At 38.3% G+C, this 21,570-nt stretch overlaps 2 protein-coding genes across 2 annotated transcripts; one reads left to right on the top strand and one right to left on the bottom strand.

Moving 5' to 3' along the window:
- Nucleotides 1-83: 83 nt before the first annotated feature.
- LOC112494030 lies at nt 84-3,529 on the bottom strand. Its single transcript, XM_025082789.1, has 3 exons — nt 2,815-3,529; nt 1,516-1,890; nt 84-1,450 (listed from the first exon to the last, which is right to left on the bottom strand). The coding sequence occupies exons 1-3, from the start codon at nt 3,527-3,529 to the stop codon at nt 681-683; spliced, it is 1,860 nt and encodes a 619-aa protein (XP_024938557.1). The 3' UTR covers nt 84-680.
- Nucleotides 3,530-10,326: 6,797 nt separating this feature from the next.
- On the top strand, nt 10,327-12,445 carry LOC112494029. Its single transcript, XM_025082788.1, has 3 exons — nt 10,327-11,035; nt 11,121-11,489; nt 11,556-12,445. Exons 1-3 carry the CDS (start codon nt 10,327-10,329, stop codon nt 12,314-12,316), a joined length of 1,839 nt encoding a protein of 612 aa, XP_024938556.1. The 3' UTR covers nt 12,317-12,445.
- The last annotated feature ends 9,125 nt before the right edge of the window (nt 12,446-21,570 follow it).

The following is a 21,570-nucleotide window of genomic DNA, read 5'->3' as shown; positions in this document are numbered from 1 at the left end:
TATATTACGGACTTACCATCCCAAAAGAAAAATCACAGATAGGAAACGATGTATATTTGTCGATGAGGTTTCACCATGAACAACTTTTTGTTATTACTTTCCAATCTTACGATACAGACTCAATTACTGACAATGGTTACTTTTTTCATGGCGGAACACCTTATGTAATCAGTCACAGTTCGCCGTAAGTATACGATATCGAATGTCTGTAGAAATTTCCAGGGAGAGTCAGACTCCAGCATTTTGATTGTGATCGGCGTCACCAGGACATCATGGGATCCAGAGTCTGTAGTTACTCTCTAAAAAATCTCTAATCGGGAACTGTTTTTTGTCTCACAATCAGTCTCTTTTGTAACCGACTGGTGGTTATTACGCAAAAAGTCAAGCATTACTTATATGACAGACATGTATTTGTTGTTAAGGAAGAATTCATCTAGTTCAATAATTGGTTGACCACTTGTAATTGATAGCCGAATTGTTAATTCAAAATGACGATTTTAACTGGATATATCTCTTTTAAATGATTAAGAAACATAAACATCCATCCTTACATAATCAGAAAGCTTAATTTTAGTACAACAGAAAAATCTATCGAAATATTGTAAATGATTAGGTACGTTCCAAGCAGCAGGTACTGCGTGGTTATGACATAAACTTTAAAGTGTAATTTAAATATTCAATTAGTGTGTCATTTGACGTTGTCTGAAAAATGTATGAAATATTATCTCCAAAATTACAGTCACCACGGACAATACTATGCCCGATATGTAAAATAGAAATATTGACTGCAGTTGTGGCAATGTGAGCTTTTCTGTTTTCGTATTAATCACATACGTATTTCGAGTATCGACCTTTCCATTTGCACTATTCCATAACTGGATAAATCCAGACTCCTTCAATCTTATGATAATACGACTTAATTCTTTAGTCAATGCTGAACCCTTTACAACCAGAACTACAGAATGGTACGATAAAATGCAGTAATCCAGCCAGTCGAAATGTATTTCTTCTCCGGATAAGGTTAAATTTCGCTTGTAATATTGGAGTGTCGAAAGGTGTTTGATATATGCCAAATCTTTTTTTTGCTTAATCCTATCCAGTGCATCTGCAAGGTCCGGAATAACTTCATAATGCTTTATCACATAAGACATGTAAGAATTTTCTTTTTGTTGATCCTTTAACAAGAACAGCGTATTGTTGTTTCCTCCTGGAATTAACCCCAATCTAATAATATCTTCGACGCTCTTTATAAGCTGCACGTTATTCCTCACGACCAATATGGAGGCCAAAGACGTCCTGTACGCGACTGTCACTACCATTGCGTAAAAGATATATAAAAAGTAATAGATTTTTGCTGGTTGAATACCCGGTACACGGTGAAGTGGAATTCCAAGGGTGGAGCATATTACGTCTAATGTGACTTCGATAAAGGTTTTTTTTTCGCGGTCACCTGCAAACAATAAAAATTTAAAAAAGATCGATTATGTATGTGTAATATGTATGTGGATCTCTTACCTGATGTAATTCTAGATATACTATGGATAAAGAAGCAGCTGAATATAATAGACATCAGAATGGCGGCCCACGGATACTCGTGGAATTCCGAATAAAGGACACCTCCCGTGGAAGCAGCAGTTATAATCGGAATCGTCCACACTACACACTCGTGATTATAACTTGCCGTGGCGTCGCTAAGTGCACGTCTTTTCACACTCCACATCAATTTTCCGATTGCTATCTTTGATTTTATATTTGCAATATCACCCACCAACCCGAAGGTAGTATTATCATTCATTGTACCATAGCGCACTCGTATCTCAGGATACTTAACAGCAGCAGTGAAATTGAGTTTCTCGGCAAACATTAATATTAAATTTCCTTCAAGACCACCTTGAAATAGATCGTATTTAATATGAAGCTTCCCACACAGCATTTTATGTCTATAGGACATCCATAGGATATCCACAATATCCAAAGTGAATATCCACTGGATATCTATATCCAGTTATAAGTATCCTATGGATATCCCTAGGATATCCAAAGTTCCCACTTTTGGATATTTAAGCTTTTTTTTTGTTGGCATAGAAAAATCATTGAGCCTGATACTACAAAGTGAGTCTCATGAATAAAATATTATATAAAGCTCACAAAAACATTAGTAGTGTGTCATATTTTATTTTGGGGGCTGGGCGCGAACCCCGAACCTTCCGCTCGTGAATCCGCTGCTATCTTAACTACTGGGCTACGACTGTCCCCCGTAAAAGTTTTCAGTAAGTATATTACTAAGTACATAAGATCAATTAGTACGTACACGTGCTGCTCCATGGCACTCGCAGAAACACGGAATAGGAAATGATCAATGGTTAGAGAGTAACCAATTAAGGACCTCACAAAGCTATACTATTGGTCAATCCGATAGTATTCCGCTAGTGCCAACGAATAGTGAAACTGTCACATGAAACGTAGAACTTGACATACAAGATGTTACCCAAACTGGAAAGCAAGGTTCTTTCGTTACTACTTCCATTCTTTTAAAGATATGACAACGCAGAACAAATTACTTAATGACCTTGTTATCTAATAATTTTATATTTAAGATGCATTATTGTTTCTAATATATGTACTTAAAAAATGTATGGATTTCCAGAGAAATTGCAGAATATCCACAAGTGGAAACTTTGGATATCTTATAGACATCAATTTACATATTGAGGATATCTGCTGAATATCCTGTGGATATCGACAGCCAAATTGGGATATCCTATGGATATCAAATGCTGTGTCGGTTTATCGTACTTTCGTTATTTATCATACCTAAAATACGTAGAGTGCCGTTTGAATATTCACGAATAGTGATACTGTCCCTTGTGGGCAGCGTCGAAATAGGAACTGAACACTTGTTTAAATTTCGCGGATAATGGTCATGGTAATAGTACTTTTCAAGTCCACTGTTGTGACGCCAAACATATGATATTCTTATTTCTCTTCTGCAATGCGTCGTGTAATAAAACGCTTGGAACGCTTTGAATACGTTGTGATCCAGAAAAGTAAATATGACGTTTTCAAATGATTTCTCATACATCAAATTGAAGATATTATTTACTTCATCGACTGGTACATGGGTTGTCGATGTGATGTGTACTTTGGTGTCGTAATTGCTCGGTAGGTGGCTAAATGTTGTTGACAAGTAATCGTAATCGATTGTATCGACAAAGACGAAGACGCAGTTCTCCTCTGCATATTCAAGCGATTGAACGATAACCTCAGAATTGGTGCCGACAAAGAAGGGTCTGCTCTTGAAAATCTGGGTCGCATCCCTTAGAAGCTGATCCTTTGGAGCGATGATGCTTGTTTGTCGGCTAGGGCAGTTCTGCATCAAATGACTATTAGCGTCCATTAAGAACTTCTCCAAGAGTCGTTCCTTCTCATTCCGTTCCAGATCCCGACTGAGTACCTCAGGATTTCGTATCAACACCGTATAAGAGTATGAAAATAAAAGGATACAAATAAAATATCGAAGCCAGATCATCCTCGACTCCTAAAATTGGGTAACCATCTTTATGTCTCTGTTTTACCCGATGGTTTTGTAGTATGCTGTTGATTACTTGGGTTAATCAACAGGCAATGCGAATCAGCTGCGACAAATAAACTATATACAATTATTAACAGATTAATGATCGACGTTGGAATATGACGATAATTGTAATATTATAAGATTTCTTATTTTCGATTTCGCCAAATTTATTCAATTTACTGCCAAAACTACTGACGTTCGAGTGAAGTCACTGTTAATGCGAATGTCACATGCCAGCGCTGTTATTACTTACAACTAGTACTATTCTCTCATAAGTGATAAAGAAAGTGAGACAAATTTCATGGAAATAAATTCAAAAGAAAAATAGAGTTTGGGGTACAGCTATCTGGTTCGTAAATGGTATCTGGTAAATGGAAAATATTATTACAGATTAGCGTAGGCTACAACATTGGAATATAATAGTCGATTGGCATGTTTGCTTTTTGGGTAAGATCAAGATATTTTTTACGATAATTTATCGTTCAAATTAATCAATATTTGCTTGGATGCTTCTGTCGCTTAACGATATCCATTTACCGTTATGCGATGATAAAAGTCTATTGTTGAACCGTGATAAACTTCTCCATTGTCCATCGAATATTTATCTTTGTGACTGGCTTCATATTATCACTGTATAAAATACGTGGGGTGGTCAATGAATATCAAGATGTGATATGTATTGTGTGAATATAATGCGATCATCTCTTGTTTAATTGTAGCATTCTAATATACACCTACAAAGGAAACTCAATTAACGTAATGGAAAATATAGGAGTTGTTATCAGATTCATTGCCATATTCCTAGATTCGATACTGTACAAATTTGCATTTTATACATTATTAGTTCTTGGTGACTTCTCGTGATGACTGCGCCGATGCATGATCTCTGCGTGATTGGAAGGCACATTTCTTAAGGATCACTGTTGGAATTCGAGTATTAAGGACTTGGATTCGTAATTAAGGGAACTTGAAACTTCGCAACTGTGGAAAGGAGTATGTGATTGTATGTAGAAAACGATGGTTTGGAGTACCTGCAGAGCAGAATTTTAGTTGCTATTGTGTATAAATGTATGGTACAAAGGATGATTGAAAAAGAAACATTTGTTGTTAAGGGAGAGTCATTATATTCGCCAAACCGATTGACCATTTGTAATTGGTGATTGAAATGTCGACTCAAAATGACGATACTAAGTCGATACACCATCTACTGCCTATTACGAAACATACACGTACATCCTATTAGGGTGCACACTAATAAGATCAGAAAGCTTTATTTTACTACTACAACATGAAATACTACAGTATAGATACATTTATTCATTTTGTGTTGCGCAGCAGGACTGATGTTAGTATTCTTTGCACTACAATACAACTACGATATTATATTGTTTTACTTCGAATTTTTCTTCTTGGACAATGCGAAAAATATTACCTCGAAAAGCATGTTAAAGCTAGATAATAGTAGTATGGCTGTGCTGGTTCTGGATACAGATTCCTGCACCGACATTTATCGATATTCGAGAGCTTTCGAAGGTGAGTGTCCGTGCTAAGTTGGCAACGTGAGCGCCCCCAATTTCCGGAAGTTGCGTCATCAAGATCCCTCTTTTCCAAAAATTTTCGCTCGTTTCCTGGAATTTTGCGTCACATTCCGAGAATTTTGCGTGCGATTCTAAAAATCGCACAGGATCGAGAACCTTCTAGAACATTCTAGAAGCTTCGATGGTTCGTGTCCGTGCTAAGTTGCGGAGGATCACTCCCAGAGCCGACGGTCCCCTCGCGCGACGATTTGATGCAGCCCCTGGCCCCCCACCCCGGAAGAGCTTGTTGAAGTTTCTATGAACCCTCTTTTTCCCACCCTGACCCGTGTAGATTTCAGACAGCAGCCTTCAGCTGACAGCCAAATGACCTTGAATGTTATCTTGCAGAATTTGCGCATTGAGGATGCAGCCCTCCGGAATGCAGCATCGATTCTAGGAAATTTGTCGGCTCTCGTCAATCATTCGATTCCAGGAAGTCTCCATGCAGGTCGTGCAGGTTTCGTACGGCAGCCGCCGTCCTGAAGTTTTCGATGACTCCCTCACTTCCCATGGAGACTTCAGGCGGCAGCCGGACACTGTTTTGGTCTTGTTATTCAGGGTATCGAATTGGTCGCAGAAGATAAGTGACCCTTTGTGCATTTTCGAATGCACGTCGGAAATTTTTTCATGTAGAGTTTGAGCTCAAAGTGCGCAATTCGGATAGGTGTCTTATCGCTCGAACCGATGCAAAACAATTCCAGAAAAACCTTGAAACCTTTGTATAAAAGGCCCTTCGATGATTTATAGCGATAATTTTATTCAAACCTTCAAGTGCATTATTATTGTCGGTAAAAAATAAGTGATCCTGCTCCATTTTCAGGAAGTGAAACGAAGAGAGACGTTAATAACCATGTGAAAAGTTTGAAGATCCATTAAGAAAAATGAACTTCTCGAAAATTAACAAAGTGGGTTGTTTGGACGCATGTCGTCCAACTGAAAAGTTGGCAGAGCTAGAGGTTCAAAAGGAATACAAGATTAGTTGTATTCGAAAGATCCAAACAAAATATGGAATGAGATTAATCGTTGATAACGAAAACAGCTTCTCAACATTTCTACCAGCGAGGATGTCAAAAGTCTTAAACAATTTATTCCAAAACATGATGCGTGCTGCTGACGAAGATCGGCTTCTGATGCGCTACCTCGGTGGACAGTACAATTAGATTGAGTTTCAATGTTTGTAAACGTTTAGGTATACGTATGATCTTAATACTAGTATGTATGCGAGTTGAATAAATATAGAACTTATAATATCTTTGTCTCTTTATTCGTTATCAAAAAATGCTTCTTCTTCTTCACTCTAACATCGAATTTCTTAACAATTTAAAGTTTGCCATCGAACATTGGAAATGAGAAGCATGATGGTGTGAACAGCAGATGAATAAGTTTTTGTGCAGGTTTTACAACGAAGGGTACCCTAGATCTCCTAGGACCGCGATGTGTTCCGATCGCTCTATAAAAGCTCCCAACCAGATCTTTTTCCAGTCCTTTCACATAGATCCTGGAGGCATCTTGCAGAATGACTCGAAGAATTTTCTTAACGTGATTGTAAGGTGCATCGGCGGAGGTCCAAGAGATCCCATGAAAATTGCGTTCGAACCACAAATTCATACTCTTGTACTTGGCGGGTAAGCATTTCCATCGACAAGGTGGTTGAAACAGAAACGTTGCAGGCTCGAAAAAATTGCTGCCGAGTCCAATTATGGATAGTTTCTTCAGGACAAACTCGTTCCAGGGTTTCTTGAAACCTTGTACATCTACGATGAATTCCATTTTGATGAACTGCGCAGGGTGAGACAATTGCAGCCTCTTTATACCCATTTTTTCACTCCACCACTGATCGGGCTGTATTCAACTATAGGATCGTACAGGATCAGGGAGAATGCCGATGCATCGGCAGAGAAATTGGCTTCCCCCTCAGATTCCAGATGAATATCGACAGGTCCAAATTTTAGGGACTCGTTTTGTTTGGAGCAATTGATAACGATTAATGGAGCGTACTCGAGAAATTCATTCTTCTTCAGCAAAGGTTCAGGATCCTTGCCATAGTAGGTAGCTTGACAGTTTGCATACATCTCATACAGCACAGCAAACTGATTATGATCGATGTCAAGACTCAGATTTCCGTAGGGATAACATTGCGAATTCAAAAAGAGCTTAACATCTCTGACGTTGCAGTGATCAAAGTGACTAGCGTTATTATATTTCTTGTTCTTTCTGCTCGTCTGAGAACCCAGTATTGCGGCTACAACTGGATAAAAAAGCGAAGGAAAGTCATCATAGCAAATACGGAGCCATAAGACTAAACTTAATTACATCCATCCCGACGTTATGCACTAAATCAGCAATAGTGTTATTCACTACCTTCTCCCGAACTCGTATCTCAGGATATTTGACAGCAGCACTGAAATTCAAATTTTTAGCAAATCTTAGAATTAAATTTCCATCGACGCCAGCTGGAATCATATGATTGTTAGTACGAAACTTTCCTGCATATTCTCTTTCATGTAGTGTACGCTTACTTTGTGTCCTACCCAAAACAGTAAGAGTTCCGTTCCAATTCTTATGAACGTTCATGACGTCCTCCCAAATTTCGAAGGAAATGATCAACTCATTATAATAATATGTTTTAAGTCCCTTGTCAGAAACCCAAGCGTACTGCAGGTACCTTCCTCTTGCAATTCTCGTAATAGGGTACATTTGGAACGCTTTGAATACGTTGTTCTCTAGGAAGGCGACTGTGACGTTTTCAATTGAGTTGTCGTGTACCAAATCCAGGATCTTCCTTACTTCGTCTTTTAGTAGATTGTTTGTTGACAGGATTCGCACTTTGGTGTTGTAATCACTCGGCAAGTGGTTCAATATCGTCGACAAGTAATCGTAATCGATTCTATCGATGAAAACGAAGACACAGTTCTTGTTCGCATATTCCCGCGATGTAACCATAAACTTAGAATTGTTGCCGACGAAACAAGGTCTGCCCTTGAAAAGGGGTGTAGCAACTCTCAGAAGTTGATTCTTTGGAGCAATGATGCTCGTTTGTCTGCTGGGGCAGTTCTGCATCAAGTAGCTCTCAGCGTCCATCAGGAACTTTTCCAAGAGACGTTCCTCCTCCATCCGTTCCAGACCCGAGCTCTGTTTTCTAAGATCTCCCGTTACCACCGTGTACAAATTTAGAAATAATGTAACCCATATGAAACAGTCGGGCGACATCCTGCTTGATTTTCACAATTTATCTACCACTACTATGTCTGGGTTTATAATTCAGGATGTCTGCCTCGTTCAAATATGTCAAAGAACTTCGGTTGTTTATATCAGAAAATTGACCGAATTTTACACGAGCAACGATAAGTACAGGATAAACAGATGATTTAAGAGCAATAGTTAACTTTAGATTATGCCAGTAACTCAAATATTTGAAAACGTCTTCCTTTCGTCTTCATGAAATCCTATCAGGCTTTACTATGAGAAGGCGAGTGTTTATCACCATCAACACAACTGGTGCAGTTCTGGTGCCACTGGTCACAGATGACGGAGCTCAGAATCGAATGTGTAATATTGATTTTAAAAATACCCATAACGAGTCACATTAGAAACATATAAACATAAAAACAGGGAAGACTGTATGCACAAAGCCTAACAAGTTTTGTGCAACTGGCATGAATTTACTGAGGGCTGGTACGTGCTTGCGCCGTTTTTCGTGACACGAAGGGCAAGAGATGGTAGGTTGGTATATTCACTTCCTGGGAAACATCAGTATAACTTTTACGATCCTTTATTACCGCAAGTGCATTTGTCCCTGGGTGACTTACATGCTTTTTCTGTTATGTGAAAATAATACTTTTTTTTATTGATCTGTCAAATGCATTTGGCAAGCGATCGAATATGGCCACCGGTTGAGTTCGACACAACGAGAGCGTATAGCGTGATAGCAGCGAGAGGACCTGATGTCATAGCCTCAGTATGTGTATCTACATCTCAGAGGTACTACAGTACACGTGCTGGATCGATGACTTTGAGGGAGAGACTTTTTTAGATGTATCAAATCATAAGACAAATCCAATGTACGGTGTCATTTTTACGGGTAAATTTCACAGATTTAAGCGAAGACTCAATCGAATCAATTTACCAAGGAAATTGCAATTCCCTTTGAATTCCCTCTCATGGAAACTTCGTGCGTCTCGCTCGCACATCATTTGGTGACGGCTGACAACCTATGGCACCTTACTGCTAAGCCCAGCACTACTATAGTTATCGACTCAACTACCTTGATATAAAATATTTTCTAATCTTACGAGAATTAATTAAGAAATTCATCTTCTTGACGAATAGGAAAAATAATGTTTAGTGCCATCTGGTGGCAAAGTCCTGTACGACCATTGAACGTGTGCCACGCACTTGTTGTTTCTGTTCATCACGTCTCGGGAAAGTAGAACAATATTTGTCAAGTTTTCTCGAATTAAAATTGTTATAAACAATAGTACGATGATCAATAGACCATCGACACATACATAATTCTTATCTTACCTTCAGACACAAGGAAAGAAGAGGTGCAACTTGGAAAAATATACATTGCCGTTGCACCGGAATGTATTATTACATTCTAATAAATAACGATATTCCATGTTGAGGTTAGGTTATACTCTCCAGTCCCTTGAAGCTGTGAATTAACCAATTTCAATAATAATGGATAGTAAAAATTGCCTATTGTACCTTACATCTTTATACAATAATAACGTACCATTGAAATAAAAGCTCTTGACATTAAAGCAATATGCATTCCCACGTTCCATCCTACGGATATTGGTTTACTGTACTCGTCTTTAAATGTAAAATTGCACATCCGATCCTGGGTTCTATTTGTTAAAGGCGACCACCTGTTCAACCATCAGTATTGACACTCGAGTTGACAGCAATGACATTCATGTTATTCTGGATTTAATAATAAAACGGATTGAATCTCGCGAAGGGAAAAGAAGTGTTCTTCAAATATTTCGACTCTTGTCCTGTTCAAACGTCAACAATTATTCTAATAGGATTTGCATGTTCTGTATTCGTCATGACTCATATGGTATATATACGATATAGATAAACTCTTTTAAGGTATTCCGATATAACTGACAGAGTGAATTGAGAAACCAGGAAGAAAAGGTGGCAGACCAGTAGCAGAAGTCAAGCATGTTCTCGCATGGATATTTTACTTGTATTATTATATTTTTGAACTTATATAAAGTGGTAACGGGAGATCTTAAAAAACTTAGCTGTGATCTGAAGCAGAATCAGCCGGAACGAGTCTTGGAGAAGTTCTTCCTGGACGTTGAGAACTATTTGATGCAGGACTGCCCCAGCAGACACGTGACCATCATTGCTCCGAACAATCAACTTCTGAGAGCTGCAACACCAATTTTCAGGGGCAGACCTTATTTTGTTGGTACCAATTCTAAGGTTATAGTTCAGTCGCGTGAATATGCAAACGAGAACTGCGTCTTTCTGTTTAGCTATAAAATTTATTACGATTACTCGATACTCAGCTATTTGCCGAGCGATTACAATACCAAAATTCATATGGTGTCGACGATTGATATATCAGAAGACGAAATGAAGAATATTTTCAGTTTGGCGAGTTACGGGCTAATGGAAAACGTGACAATTATATTCTTGCAAAACAACGACTTGAAAGCTTTCAAAGTATTTCCTTATACAAGGAATTGCATGAGAGAGATAAGACTATCATACATTTGGGGTCCCGACAAGGGACTAAAAACGTATTATTACGATGACGATTCCCCCAGAAATTTGAATAAGTGTTCAATTCCTATTTCAACGTTGTCTTTGAAGAGCACTATTACCGTACATGAGAATCCGGACGGTACCCTGGATATTTTGGGTAAGATAAATAATCAGCATTGACAACATAACGGATAACAGTTAACAATAAGAAAATTTCATGTTAATAATGATATAATTTACAGGTGGCCCCGAAGGAAATTTAATTTTAACATTCGCCGAGACACTTAACTTCACTGCGGCAGTTAAATATCCTGATATACAAGAGTGGGAGGGTGAAATAAATAACACAGTTATTGGTCTGCTGGGTGATATCGCAAATAGAAAATCCGTGATAGCCATCGGGCAAATGTTACCAAATTTAGGGAAACACGCATACAGTGACTTTACATTGAGTTACGATCAAGGCTGTGTAACTTGGACGACACCGTTGATAACAGTTTTCAAGGAAGATGTCCTCTACTCAGAATTTAAAGTGTATCTGTGGATCGCCGTTCTATTCTCAATTGCATTCAGCTTCGTCTTCATCTACAACATACCTAGAATCAATCCAAGTAAGATAGTCCCATCACGTACATTATACATATGCTATCGAATATTTTGACGTTCTTCATTTTCAGATAACAGGACAAGACAGACCTATATTGGTGTCGCATTAGACGTGATATGCTCCACCCTTGGAATTCCACTTCATCGTGTACCAGCTGATCAACCAGGAAAGATCTACTGCCTATCTTATATTTTTTACGCAATGGTACTAACAGTAGCGTACAGGACGTCTTTAGCCTCCATATTGACCGTGAGGAATAATGTCCAGCTTATACAGAGCGTCGAAGACATTGTTCGATTAGGAATAATTCCAGGAGGAAGTAACAGTACATTGTCTATGTTAGAGTTGCAACTGGAAGAATATCCCTACGTATCGTATCTGGTAGATAATTATGAACATATTGTAGACACTGTGTCCGCGCTTAAAAGGATTAAATGTAAAAAGGATTTTGCCTTCGTGAGAGATTTTACAGAGACGCAATACTTTAAACGGAAATTAATTTTGTCTGGAGAAGAGGTTTATTTTCATACCTTTGCCCATTGCATTGTATCGTATCATAAAGTAGTTCTCGTCAGTAAGGGTTCCGTCTTGACTACCGAATTAAATTTTATTATTGGAAGATTGCGACAAGCGGGATTTATCGATTTGTGGAACAGAGAAAGTAATAACGTCGATGTCCAAAAAGCACATGAGATTGATGTAACAATACAAGAAATCAAATTGACGCAACTGCGATCAATCTTTACGCTTTATTTATCGGGTATAACACTGTCCATGGTTACTTTCATATTGGAATTGATATTTTCTTTACTGTCGAAATATAAAAATTAAGATTACAAGTAATTTAATATCAGGTATTTCGCGACTCGTAACGTAGTACAATCGACCGAGCGACAATTTTATGTTGAAAAAATGTCTTTTCGAGTACCTATAATGCACTATTAGAAAAATTCATCGATATTTATTTAGACCAAGAGTCGAGTAATCGGTTTACTTAGTTGCGAATCATTTCTATTATATAAAAGAGAAATATTTGACTTCTATGTCGTTTCCTACTACGTAGGAGGGCAGCAAAATTAATCGCACTTTCTGTCAAAATATTGTTTCAACAGAATTTTTACCTAAGGCTGTACTCATAACAGCAAAAATAGTGCATAACTCGTATCATGATTAAAACCCACGGCAACATATTTCTTACGAAGTCCTGTGGAATCTCTCGATAGGTCAGTTACTTTACATGAATACACAGTCGACGATCGATCCTCCGTTAACGGATCAATAAAAAAAAATACTATTCCAGGCAAAAGTGTTCTGTCCACATTGCACATCCCATCTTTGCTATTCTATTAAAAATTACAATTTTGATTTGCAATGCGAAGTAATTACATTAAAACTCAATCGTAAAATTCACTGCAATCAATATAGTGAAAAGAACTTTACAATTTCGTACGTGTAAATACATTATGCTGAATTACGGAAAAATTTACCGGAAAGCAAATACGTTTAGGCAATAAAGCTGTCCCAATAACATATTGATATTTCGTCGAAAGTAACATACTAACGATAAGTATAAATTATACGGATTTTCTATTTTTCACCTTTTGTACTCCAAAAACAGCTGTAGACATAATCTAATGTGCAGTAATATCATGTAATTTGCATAAAAGCATGCCCTCTTTAGGCAAACTGTATTTCCTTTTTGTAATTCCTATTTGTATAAAATTGTAGCACCATTCACTCTGAACTTTACTTGTTAAACACTTCCAGTGGTCGAAGCATTTGCACTGTGACACTCGTTTGGATAGTGACGTCATTCTTGCTTTAGTCGCTGTCTCAATAAACCGATTAAACTCCAGGGAGAAAAGACGAAGTCTTTGAATATTTTAATTTTTGTCGTATTTAATTGTCAACTGGCATTCTTATTGCGTCTGTCCATGAATTATATTATAACTCATTCGAGAATATCGAGCACCTTCGATAAATGACGGAAACATTCTTATAAGGAATCCGATTAAAACGCTCATCGTGGTGCTAGTTGATTTTCGCTCTTTGCAACTTGCTGACAATAAATACATTATTATAAAGTGATTGAACAGTTCTAAAAAGCAAGGATGATCTTGCTTCATGGTTTTACTCGTGTTATTATATTTTTAAACTTATATAAAGTGGTAACGGGAGATCTTAGAAAACTGAGCTGGGGTCTGGAACGGAATGAGAAGGAACGACTCTTTGAGAAATTCCTGATGGACGCTGAGAGCCTTTTGATGCAGAACTGTCCCAGCAGACAAATGGGCATCATTACTCCGAAAAATCAACTTCTGAGGGCTGCTACACCCTTATTTAAGAGCAGACCTTGTTTCGTCGGCACCAATTCTAAGGTTATGGTTCAATCGCGGGAATATGCGAACAAGAACTGCGTCTTTGTCTTCATCGACAAAATCGATTATGATTACTTGTCCACGATATTCAATCATTTGCCGAGCAATTACGACACCAAAGTGCGAATCCTATCGACGAACAATCTACTGAAAGACGGAGTAAGAAACATCCTGGATTTAGCATATGACAATTCTATTGAAAACGTCTCAATCACCTTTCTGGCGAACAACGTATTCAAAGCATTCCAAATGTATCCTTTCACAAAGAGTTGCAAGACGAAGGTAAGAGTTTCATATGCTTGGGCTTCTGATAAGGGACTTAAAACGTATTATTATGATGACCATTTTCCGCGAAATTTTAACAAGTGTCCAGTCCCTATTTCGACGATGCCCTTGGAAGATACCATCAACTTTCATGAGAATCCTGATGGCACGCTAGAGGTTTTAGGTAAACTACATACTAAACGTTCGACAAATTGAAGAAAGAATTAGACAAAACCTCCTATTCACAATGTCCTATTTTCAGGTGGTCCTGAGGGAAATTTAATTTTAACATTTGCCGAAGAACTCAATTTCACTGCTTTAGTTAAGTATCCTAAGATACGGGACTGGGAAGGCGTAGTGAATAATACCATTGTTGGTCTGCTTGGTGAAATTGCAAATAAAAAGTCTCTCATAGCGTTTGGACAATTGCGGCCAACTGTGACCAGGCAGAAATACAGCGATTTCACAATAAGTTACAGTTATCAGTGTATAGTGTGGACAACTCCAATGATAACAACTTCCACAGAAGATATCCTGTATTCAGAATTTGGTATATATTTATGGATCGCCGTCGTGTTGTTAATTACATTCAGTTGCGTCTTCATCTATAACATACCTAGAATCAATCCAAGTAAGATAGTACCATCACATATATTATACATATATTATCCAATATTTTGACATTCTTCATTTTCAGATAACATAAAAAGACATACCTATATTGGTGTCGCATCAGACATAATATGCTCCACCTTTGGAATTCCACTTCACCGTGTACCACCTGATCGGCCAGGAAAGATCTACTGTATATCTTATGTTTTTTACGCAATTGTACTGACAGTGGCGTACAGGACGTCTTTAGCCTCCATATTGACCGTGAGGAATAATGTCCAGCTGATAAAGAACAACGAAGATATTGTTCGATCAGGCTTGACCACCGGAGGGACTAAAAGTATCCTGTCTATTTTACAAAATCAGCAGGACGAAAGTCCCCTTGTACCTTGTCTGATAAGGAATTACGAAATTGTCCCTGACGTTGCAAGTGCACTGGATAGGATTAAGCATAAAAAAGATTTAGCCTATATCAGACACCTTTCCACCATGGAGTACTATAAGCGGAATTTAACCTTATCCGGCAAAGACGTGCATTTCTATTCGTTCGACGAATGTATTCTATCGTACCATGCAGTAGCATTTGTTTGGAAAGGTTCCGCAGTGACTCACGAATTAAATCGTATTATGAGAGGCATGCTGGAATTTGGATTAATGGACTCGTGGAATAGTAAAATAAGCAATATTATTCCCCATAACAGGCATGGAAATGACGTGAAAATGCAAAAGTTAACATTGAAACAACTGCAGTCAATATTTGTGCTTTACTTGTCCGGAATTATGTTGTGCACCGTTATCATGATTTTTGAAATAATACTGTGGATACTGCTGAAATATAAATGATGGACATAAAATATCCCTAGAAGAAATTTTTTATTATACATATATTATAAATTAAGGACAATCTCCTGTCGGTAATTTTGTTCTGCCATACAATAAAATCTCTCAGTTCTGATCATTGTCTCTGACTGCCTACCTATCTCTTCTTACGTAGGCAGGGCAGTAAGTCTAAACGTATTGCTTATCTGATACGCTTACATAGTCCAGTATGGTAAGTATAACGTTAATGATCGATGAACTAAATTGTGTTTCCTTGTTGATATTTATCACTGCAAAAACATTCAAATTTAATTTATATTTGTACTCGTCGACGCGTATATATTTTTTATTTTTCATCACGAAAATTCGTAAGCTACGCTTGCTCATAGGCGTAAAAACATTTTCATTCGTTTTTGGAATAAATAATTGTATGTCGGCACTTTTTCCTGTACAATTGAGGTTATTTTTAATAAAATATGAAACGCGCACTACCATACCGATACTATTTCAAATAGTTAATAGATGCATGTTCATCTACTATTATACATATGTCTCCTCTATACACTGTTGCCAATATCGGCAGGCATCTCAGCTATATCGTGGATATCACTCGTCCCTTTGTCGTCCGAGACACGATTGCCAGCACGTCGAACGCTGAGTCAAATAATCTGCAAGTATATTTTCATAGTATTCAATCGTATATTTTATAATAATTTGATATATCATTTACAGTTTTTGTGTTAATTTTATGTCGAATAGGCCCTAAAATCGTACCACCAAATAGGTAATTTACAACACGCGATCAGCAAATTTATGGAATCTTCTAAATGATCATCTTTCATTGAAAAGCCACGAGGCAATATTGATTCCACAGCAACTTACACAGAATTGGGACTCTTAAGAAAATTTGAATCATCTGCTGTCATATTATACAGCCAGCAATCTTATTTACATTATAATATTCTTCGTAAACTAATATATTACCATGTAAAGTGATATTCGAATAGTATAGAAGTAACATTTAAATGTAATTTAAAACATTTGAAATGTAATTCAATTCATGAATGTTTTCAATGTGCTCCAGTCATTATTGTAATTCTAAATTAATGATCTAAATAATTCTGTATATGTTTTTAAAAAAAAAGGTGCTACTGGCGTGATCGTAACACGTGACTTTCTCACCACGATTGTTACTGGCATGACGTTACTGTTGTGAAATCACTTGATGTTTTGATGAAATTACTTGAGAATTGAGTGGTGTAGAGTTGAAACATTGAATTCTTTTAGTTTAGTAAGTTTTCTATCGAGTTGTATCTATTGTATCTTCGTCTAGATATTGACGTATACTGAGACGTTTCGTGATTTTTCAGTGTTAGGAATCACGAGACTTTTTGTGGGGTTTGTGCACTGGGCAGGCGTCTTCAGAAACAATTAGACACTGGAGTTTTTGAAATAAAAAAATAATGATATATTGTCCTATAAGTTACAGACTAGGTATCCTTAATATTCTATTTTGTTTCTCTCACACATGCACACCTTTTTATAATTATTGTCCCTGGTTTGCTAGTCGTACCGTAGGCGACAAGAAGTGTTTTTGTTTATGTATTCTTTCTGCTAGTCATTTGGGATGGAGAGAGAGGTTGCTGGAACCACAATAGAGCAGAGTGCACAATGCGTCCGAAGACTGTGGTCCAGTTGACGGTGAGAATGATAATGATTCGGGACCCACAGGTGATCTCGATGATCCCCGTCCGCCGAGCCAATTATCTTTGGGGTGAGGATGCGAGTGCTATCGCCACAATACAGCAGAGTGCACCATGCGTCCGAAGACTGTGGTCCAGTTGACGGTGAGAATGATAATGATTCGGGACCCACAGGTGATCTCGATGATCCCCGTCCGCCGAGCCAATTATCTTTGGGGTGAGGATGCGAGTGCTATCGCCACAATACAGCAGAGTGCACCATGCGTCCGAAGACTGCGGTCCAGCGGGAAATAAGTGTCGTAAAGATCAGTACCCACAGATGGTCACAATGACCTCCGTTCGCTGTATCTTCACTTCGGAAGGGTTTTTGGTGATGTTGATTCTCGAGAGTTGCTGACAGCGCCGGCACTATGACGTTGCTGCAGGAACTCTTTTTGAGGAGTGCAGCTTTCTTAACAATTGAACTTTCTATAAATTCTACTGCTTCTTGTCGTCGAGTGGTGTACAAGTATCTAGTGGACTAGTCTAGAGAGACACGAATGAATGTCCTATCGAGGAAGCCGCTGCTTATATCCTCGATAGGCATACGTTAAAACTAGTGGGGATAACGATTTTTATCCACCCGAGGTGTTAACGTCGCTTTTTGGATTCAATATTTTGATTTACGATTGGATTTGACTATTTGATTTGACTGATTCGATTAGCGGTTTCTTCAAGTACCGGCTTACTGGTATTTCTATTGTCTTCGGCGCGTGCTGGCTTATAGCGTCTGGGCACTTGTTTGTTTGGATTTCAGTCTGTCGACTGTATTTCGGATTCTAGGAATATTAAAAGTAATAATTTCTAATATTATTTCCTCATGCCTGTCGCTGTGACTAGTTTCAAGGGAATTACGGAATATTAGATATTTAACAGTCCTGTATTCCCTTTCCTTTATCAGCGTCGCTGTGAGAGGTCGATAGGATTATCGAGGACTTCTAGGATTTGAGGAGTTCTCTTAGATACTGTTATGCACATCCACAGTGCGCTATGCACTCTTATGTGGGGCTCTTGACGTATCAATCATCGAGAATGACTGTTTAGGAAGGAAAAAGGATAGAGGATAGGGGGGGTATAAGGGTGGAACGTTACAATACTGAGTAGACTTTTCTATTGGCTCTCATAAAACTGGTCAAAAAAAGATCTGTACACTGCAGACTAGAGCATAGTAATTTTTTAATCAGACTATCGATAGAAATTTTTTTTTATTTTTCACATTTCAGGTAAAATGCCAGAATGGGTTGGTGTTTTGGTGTCAATTGCAATACCAAAACTACATTTTATACACAGAAGACACATAACAAATTTCATTGCAAACCGTAGCCTCTTTGGAAAGTTAATGTGTTTTCGGAGAGAATTTACCACAGGCAGACAGACAGAAATGAGTGAATGCTTTTTTTGGAATCTAGGACCCTTACAACATGTATTTCCATCAAAATCTGGGAGGCGATATTTTTTGGATTGCAATACTTTCTTACATACTTTGTATGTGATGAGAAAGTAAAAATAATAGCATATGGTTCGACTTATTGGTAGTTTGATAAAATTTTTATTTATTGGAAACATTTTGTTTATTACAAACGCGTATGTTGCGTTAAAGTATGAGTAGCGGAATGTGAATTAATTATAATTGTATGAATTTTTTCGTTATATTTTTACAAATATTTGTTGTACATAACAATATCCATCAATTCTCATCCGTTTCGCATTACAGTAATATTACTCTTTTACTTAATTTTACGATCACCAATTGGCTGCATTATTTTTATTTTAATCTTGGACTACATATAAACCTATGTAGAAAACAAAAATTACAAATAGGGTAAGAAAGGATTCATGTAAGGTATCGACCCCATTCGTACATATAGAGTCTAATACCACTTAACTATTAGTCACGTGTGAAGTCGTATTCTCCGATGCATCAGATACACTGCGACACTAATTGTAAGGAGTGCAATGAGAAATAGTTAAAGTACTGAACTGAGAAAAACATTTGCTAAAGTATATTGTAACATGGCGTTATAAATACACGACGTTTGAAGCTATAAAACGCAAATTTTAAGAATATTTATTAAAAATTTGCAGCACAACATAGCACAAATTATGCGGAATTCAGAACAGTCATAATTTGTACGCAACAAACAAATGGTGGGACTAACCTTTCCTTTACATTTTCTTTTGCTTACAAAATTCAAAATGTAGAATATAATTTTTAATTCTCTGCGGCACAAGGTAGTACACATCGAGCACAATTCGGCACAATGTTTATTTTTGAAATTAGTAAAAATGGCGGGGCTAACTTTTACCCTAAAAAAGTTTTATCTTCTATAACGGGGTGCCCGGCTCGGCTCGTCCCCGCTATAATTAATTTTTTTTTGATCCATAGAGCCGCCAGGGAGCACTACAGAGCTAGGAATTTCCGAAAAATTAGGAGTTCTGATCGGGATTCGAACCCGATACCTTCGGACTGCCAAGTCGAGCACTTACCACTGTGCTACTGAACCCACTGTCCGACCTGATAAGTCCTATTTATTTATTTTTCGGTCATTCCTAGGTGGTATCCCCTCCAACTCTGTAACGCCACGTTACAACTCCCCCGCCCTTAAACGCGAGATGCGGGTGCGAAGCATCCCATCGAGCGCAATCCCTGCTGCTCGGAATTTGCTTGGCCCACCCGCCCCTATCTCGCTGGTACCCTCTTATGACGTTAGGCGACGTCAAGCCCAGGCGATGCTCCAGTCGGTGCCCTCCGGCGTGGTCTTCAAGCGGCGGCGGTTGCAAGTAGGGCGAGGGACCAGATACGGAGGGAAGCCTCAACCTCAACGCTATCTGCCTACCCAACGGCCGCTCCTAACTCTATCCACACACTCCGGAGAGGCCGTGCTGGTCACCTCATCGCCAAGTCGGTACCTGGGCCTCGATCGGAGGCCCCACGTTGGGCGCCATTTATAACGGGGTGCCCGGCTCGGCTCGTCCCCGCTATAATTAATTTTTTTTTGATCCATAGAGCCGCCAGGGAGCACTAGAGAGCTAGGAATTTCCGAAAAATTAGGAGTTCTGATCGGGATTCGAACCCGATACCTTCGGACTGCCAAGTCGAGCACTTACCACTGTGCTACTGAACCCACTGTCCGACCTGATAAGTCCTATTTATTTATTTTTCGGTCATTCCTAGGTGGTATCCCCTCCAACTCTGTAACGCCACGTTACACTTCATATAATCAAAAATTCAAAAAATGCAACATTTTTATTTACAGCACATTGTAGCACGTAGTTAGCACAATACAGCACAGTAGTTTTTTTTACTTTTTCAAAAAAGGCGGGGCTAACTTTACCCACATGACCTGCATAGACAAATATAGGCGAGTAACAACCGACAGTACTATACATCCTACGACACTGACACGTATTTATAATGAAAGCATATGTTTAACCACTATTTTCTGTCATTCGGCTCCCAGATTACGTAGTAGCCTGATGATAGCATCAAGCAACACGAGAATATCGACAATGAAGACCTTACTCCCCGGGAAATTGCAGCTTCTATTTATCCATATACGTGTTCTGCACTTTTCTCCAATCTGATTATGAGTCAAGGAAACTGCACCAATGAGTCTGACCTAAATTTTCAGAAGTTACCAGTAGACGAAGCGGTAGCAAAGTCACATTTGCATTGTCAGTGGTATCCCTTACGCCTTTCTTGCTTCACCAGAAAACTAATTGAATTTTGCGCAGAAGATTAAACGGGAATTGAAGTATTTGAGTTGCTATTTTATTCAAAGGTCGAAAAGTGTTCTCACAGTATCTCTGTTCACAGATTAATTAATTAATTAATTAATTAATTAGATAAACGTGTGTGTTTCGTCATTACAACACATGCATTATTAGTGTCACATTTTAACGGATAACAAGTTTGCCGATTGGTTGAATCCGAGACAAAGTAGTTAACAGAGTGTGAAAGTCCAGCATGATTTTGCCTCGATATTTAATTGGTTTTTGTTTATTTTTACACCTGTGCATAGTGGTGATGGGAGATCTTAGAAAATTGAGTTGGGTACCGAAACGTAATGAGAAGGAACAGCTTTTGGAGGAATTCCTAGTGGACGCTGAGAGCTACTTGATGCAGAACTGTCCCAGCAGACAAATGAGCATCATTGCTCCGAACAATCAACTTCTGAGGGCTGCTGCACCCCTTTTCAAAGGCAGAACTTGTTTCGTCGGCACCAATTCTGAGTTTATGGTTCAATCGCGGGAATATGTGAACAAGAAC

This window comes from Cephus cinctus, unplaced genomic scaffold (genome assembly GCF_000341935.2).
Source record: "Cephus cinctus unplaced genomic scaffold, Ccin1 Ccin1_scaffold0227, whole genome shotgun sequence".
Classification (NCBI taxonomy): domain Eukaryota; kingdom Metazoa; phylum Arthropoda; class Insecta; order Hymenoptera; family Cephidae; genus Cephus; species Cephus cinctus.
This window is presented reverse-complemented; position numbering and strand designations above follow the sequence as displayed.

Coding starts and splice junctions, on each gene's coding strand:
- LOC112494029 (XM_025082788.1), top strand. CDS start 10,327: ATGTTCTCGCATGGATATTTTACTTGTATTATTATATTTTTGAACTTA. Junction 11,036..11,120: donor CGGTACCCTGGATATTTTGG/GTAAGATAAATA, acceptor TATAATTTACAG/GTGGCCCCGAAGGAAATTTA. Junction 11,490..11,555: donor CATACCTAGAATCAATCCAA/GTAAGATAGTCC, acceptor CTTCATTTTCAG/ATAACAGGACAAGACAGACC.
- LOC112494030 (XM_025082789.1), bottom strand. CDS start 3,529: ATGATCTGGCTTCGATATTTTATTTGTATCCTTTTATTTTCATACTCT. Junction 1,891..2,814: donor CGGCACTCTACGTATTTTAG/GTATGATAAATA, acceptor ATCTATTTCAAG/GTGGTCTTGAAGGAAATTTA. Junction 1,451..1,515: donor TATATCTAGAATTACATCAG/GTAAGAGATCCA, acceptor TATTGTTTGCAG/GTGACCGCGAAAAAAAAACC.